General features: G+C 38.8%; 1 protein-coding gene across 1 annotated transcript in view; it reads left to right on the top strand.

Moving 5' to 3' along the window:
* DGKK (diacylglycerol kinase kappa) overlaps positions 1-2,373 on the top strand; it is a 176,917-nt gene extending 174,544 nt beyond the window's left edge. The window contains exon 28 of the mRNA XM_004713137.4: positions 1,471-2,373. Within this exon, the coding sequence (XP_004713194.2) occupies positions 1,471-1,550 (80 nt within the window). The 3' untranslated portion in view covers positions 1,551-2,373. The remainder of the gene's footprint in view (positions 1-1,470) is intronic.
* Positions 2,374-3,484: the final 1,111 nt, after the last annotated feature.

Here is a 3,484-nt window from a genome sequence, read left to right on the forward strand (position 1 = left end):
ACAACAGTATTTAAATCAGAGAGGTTTTATGGTGATAACATGAAATATTTTGTGCCAAGTACCTGGGACATAATAAACAAAATGATCTTCCTTTTTCTTGCAATCGAAGTAATGGCGTATCATTATAATTGTGATTAAATGCCACTGAGTACTAATTCATAGCAACTCTGTGTACAACAGAGTGAAACAGTGTCCAGTCCTGCACCATCCTCACAATTGTTATGTTTGAGCCCATAATTACAGACACTGGATCAATCTATCTATCTTTGGTGAGGGATTTTCTCTTTTTCCCTCCTCTTCTACTTTACCAAACATAATGTCCTTCTTCAGGGAGTTGTCTCTCCTGATAATATGTCTAAAACACTAAGACGAAGTCTTGCTATCTTAGCTTCTAAGGAACATCCTGGCTGTTCTTATGAGACAGATTTGTTTGTTCTTCTGGAAATCCATGATACTTTCAATATTCTTCCCTAACACCAGAATTCAAATGCACCAATTCTTCTGCTGTCTTCCTTGTTCACACCTTAAACCTAAAAGTGACAATTTTGCTCAACATATTAAAGGTCTTCTACAGTAAATTTGCTATATGCAATATGTCTGATTTTTTACTGTTGTTCTCATGTTCATTGATCATGGCTCCAAGCAAAATAAAATCTTTGACAACTTCAGTCTTTTCTCCATTTATAATGATGTTGTCTATTGGTGCATTTGTGAGGATTTTTGTTTTCTTTGCATTGAGTTGTAATTCATATTTAAGGCTATACACTTTGATCTTCATCAGCAAGTGCTTCAAGTCCTCTTGACTTTCAGCAAGCAAGGTTGTGTCATCTACATATTGATGTATAGACTCCTAGAGTTTCAGGAGTATTATTAAGACCACATGTGAACTTGGCTCCCCTGGGAAGCCTCCTTTTCTGGCAATGTCCCAGACCTTTGGAACACTGTGTTAAAAAAATCAACATTATCCATACCTCATTTGACATAGCTCTCTGTTGAGCATATTTGGGGATCCCAGAAGTTAGACAATAACAGATAGTACCTCAGGCAATTTTATAAGATTTCAGTATTTGAAAGGATTATTGTTTAATGTGGTTGTTTGTTTGGGGGGAATCTCAGTTTGTACAGATATCAAAAGAAAATATCCTGGACCAAGCAATATTCTCTCTGCTTTAGTTCAACTGATTTGATTTCCCAGGAATCAAACATCATGATCTCCTTACTAGTAGGAGTTGGGAGACCATGGTGTTTGAGCATCTTTCTAAAGAAGTTGACAGCTGTCCATGGATTATCAAATTCTGAGAACACAGTCTATTTGTGTTTGGTTCATAGGGTGTTTCAGATTTTCTCTGATGGTTCAGAGGTAGTTGATACAATAGGAACAAAATGTTGTACTATTTGGGGGGGGCTGTCCATATTTAGGTATCTGGCAATGTGTTAACTTCATTATTCATATACTTTTTTCTTACAAAGGCAACTTGTGGCATCGCAGAACCCATGAAGATGAAGCAAAAAATAATAATCCTCCAACACCACAAAGACCTCAACTGTAGCCCTTAATAGCTGGAAGAACTCGCAACATCTAGAACTCTACTAAAACTCTTGAAACCTCACTATAAGCTAGAGTAAATTATTTCTGAATAAACATGAGCACCACCAAGAGAGACCCTCCATTCCTTACACTAATACATTTTCCTGGACTCAGTATAGGACTCCTTAGAGGTTTACATTTTCTCCTTTGCCAAAGATTCTTGTTCCAAATTATCTTATTCAGTTCTCTTTCTCTGTGTGCAGCTTTACCAATTACAATATTTAATTGGCTCTGTATGAATGGCTTTGGATCTATAAATGAACTCACACTTTCAGAGAGTTTAGAAATGGTTTCTTCTGACTGACAGAAAACTTACTGATGAGACAGAAAGAGATAGAGAGATTCTCAGGAAGATTAAAAAGGGGGACAAGGCAAGCAGGTTTGTCTGTGTATCTTCCTTGTGTATCCAATCCTTGCCAAATGCATTTAGAAACTTCAGAAGGTCTTGTCTAGTTGATTGACATGAGAACTAGATCCCATGGGCTTGTCCTGTTAAAATGATCATTTGAATATTCTTGTAGGTGTGATAATTGTGCTTTTTCTACAAACCCTTTGTGTTTTTCCACCTGTGTATGTATGTCTTTGTACATGTTTAGGTAGTGCTCTCATGGCTGATTGGGCCCATTGGCTGGAGCTCACTCTCTACAGCAACCATACAGGCTCCCCTACTATTGCCTTGATATTAGGCTGCATGCCTCCAGAGTGTTTGCCTGCATTCTTGCTGAACTTTGAAGCTAAATATTTTGCCACTGTGCTGCAGTTTACATGATGTACAAAGGCATTAAGATGTGTGTATATATATGTATATATATAAATATGTATGTATGTATATATATATACATATATATCATATATGAACTGAAAATAGAACTCAACCTCTAAGTAACCCTATAATTTTTTGTGCTAACCCAGGAATCCCTCCCCAGCCTGGTCCCACCCACCCCATCACCATTACCCTGTATACATACATATATCTCTACAAACTGCCCTAGTTCTTGGTGGAGCTGCTAATCTTTTGGTGCATTTTCAGTGTCTTAGAAGTGGCTGGGACCTACATATAGCCTAGCTGATTGTGACACCCCCTTCAAATTCTGAGCCAGGTCATATAAATAGGAATTAAGAATACCAATATAAGGAAGCTAAACTGGCAGGCTGCCTTATTTGCTCTATTGTCCGTGTTATCCCCTCCCCAGTAAAAAGACCCATCTGGACCAATCAGGCTTTGAGTTCTGTGACTTGAAGGGCTGAGCTAAGGACTGCTGTAACAACTAAGTTACAGCTAGGCCCTTCCCCACAAGCTCCATCTTGACTTTCATCTTTTGAATAAGCTGTTTGGTCAGTCCCTAAACCACCTTTGAATCTCCAATCTTGCCCCTTTCCCTTGACTGGAGAGGAGCATTCAGATTAATTGGGATTAGGGAACAGAGTTAAAAGCGTTATTTCCTTGTGACTCTTTCCCAAACTTCTCATGACAGCAAACTAGGCTTAAATTACTCCAAATCCTATTTTATATTTTTTAATGTCTTCTCCCAGTCAAACAAATGTGATCAAACTCCACCCTCCACCCTGCATTCCCACCTCACTTTCAAATCACACTTTTGTGTAAGGGTCCCATTCTACTTATCAAGAGAAAGCCAGAAATGACCTCTTCTCGCTTCTCAGACGAACTTAGTGTGCTCAGAAACCTGACTTAGTCCACTGGCTGGTTCATCAAGGTGCACAATATAGACTCTAAGCACTAGTTCTCAACTCTGGGACTCTACCAGCCTAGCCCACTGAAACCAGCAATTTTGTTTCACCTCTGTGGGGGTGAGGAGAATAATGCTAATAAGAGGGTAGTCCCCAAACATCTGATTGCTGTGCCAAACAAACAAAATGTCCTAGCTCTACAACTAG

The sequence above is a fragment of the Echinops telfairi genome, unplaced genomic scaffold, assembly GCF_000313985.2.
Source record: "Echinops telfairi isolate 266 unplaced genomic scaffold, ASM31398v2 ScPeMD7_19;HRSCAF=73, whole genome shotgun sequence".
Lineage (NCBI taxonomy): Eukaryota > Metazoa > Chordata > Mammalia > Afrosoricida > Tenrecidae > Echinops > Echinops telfairi.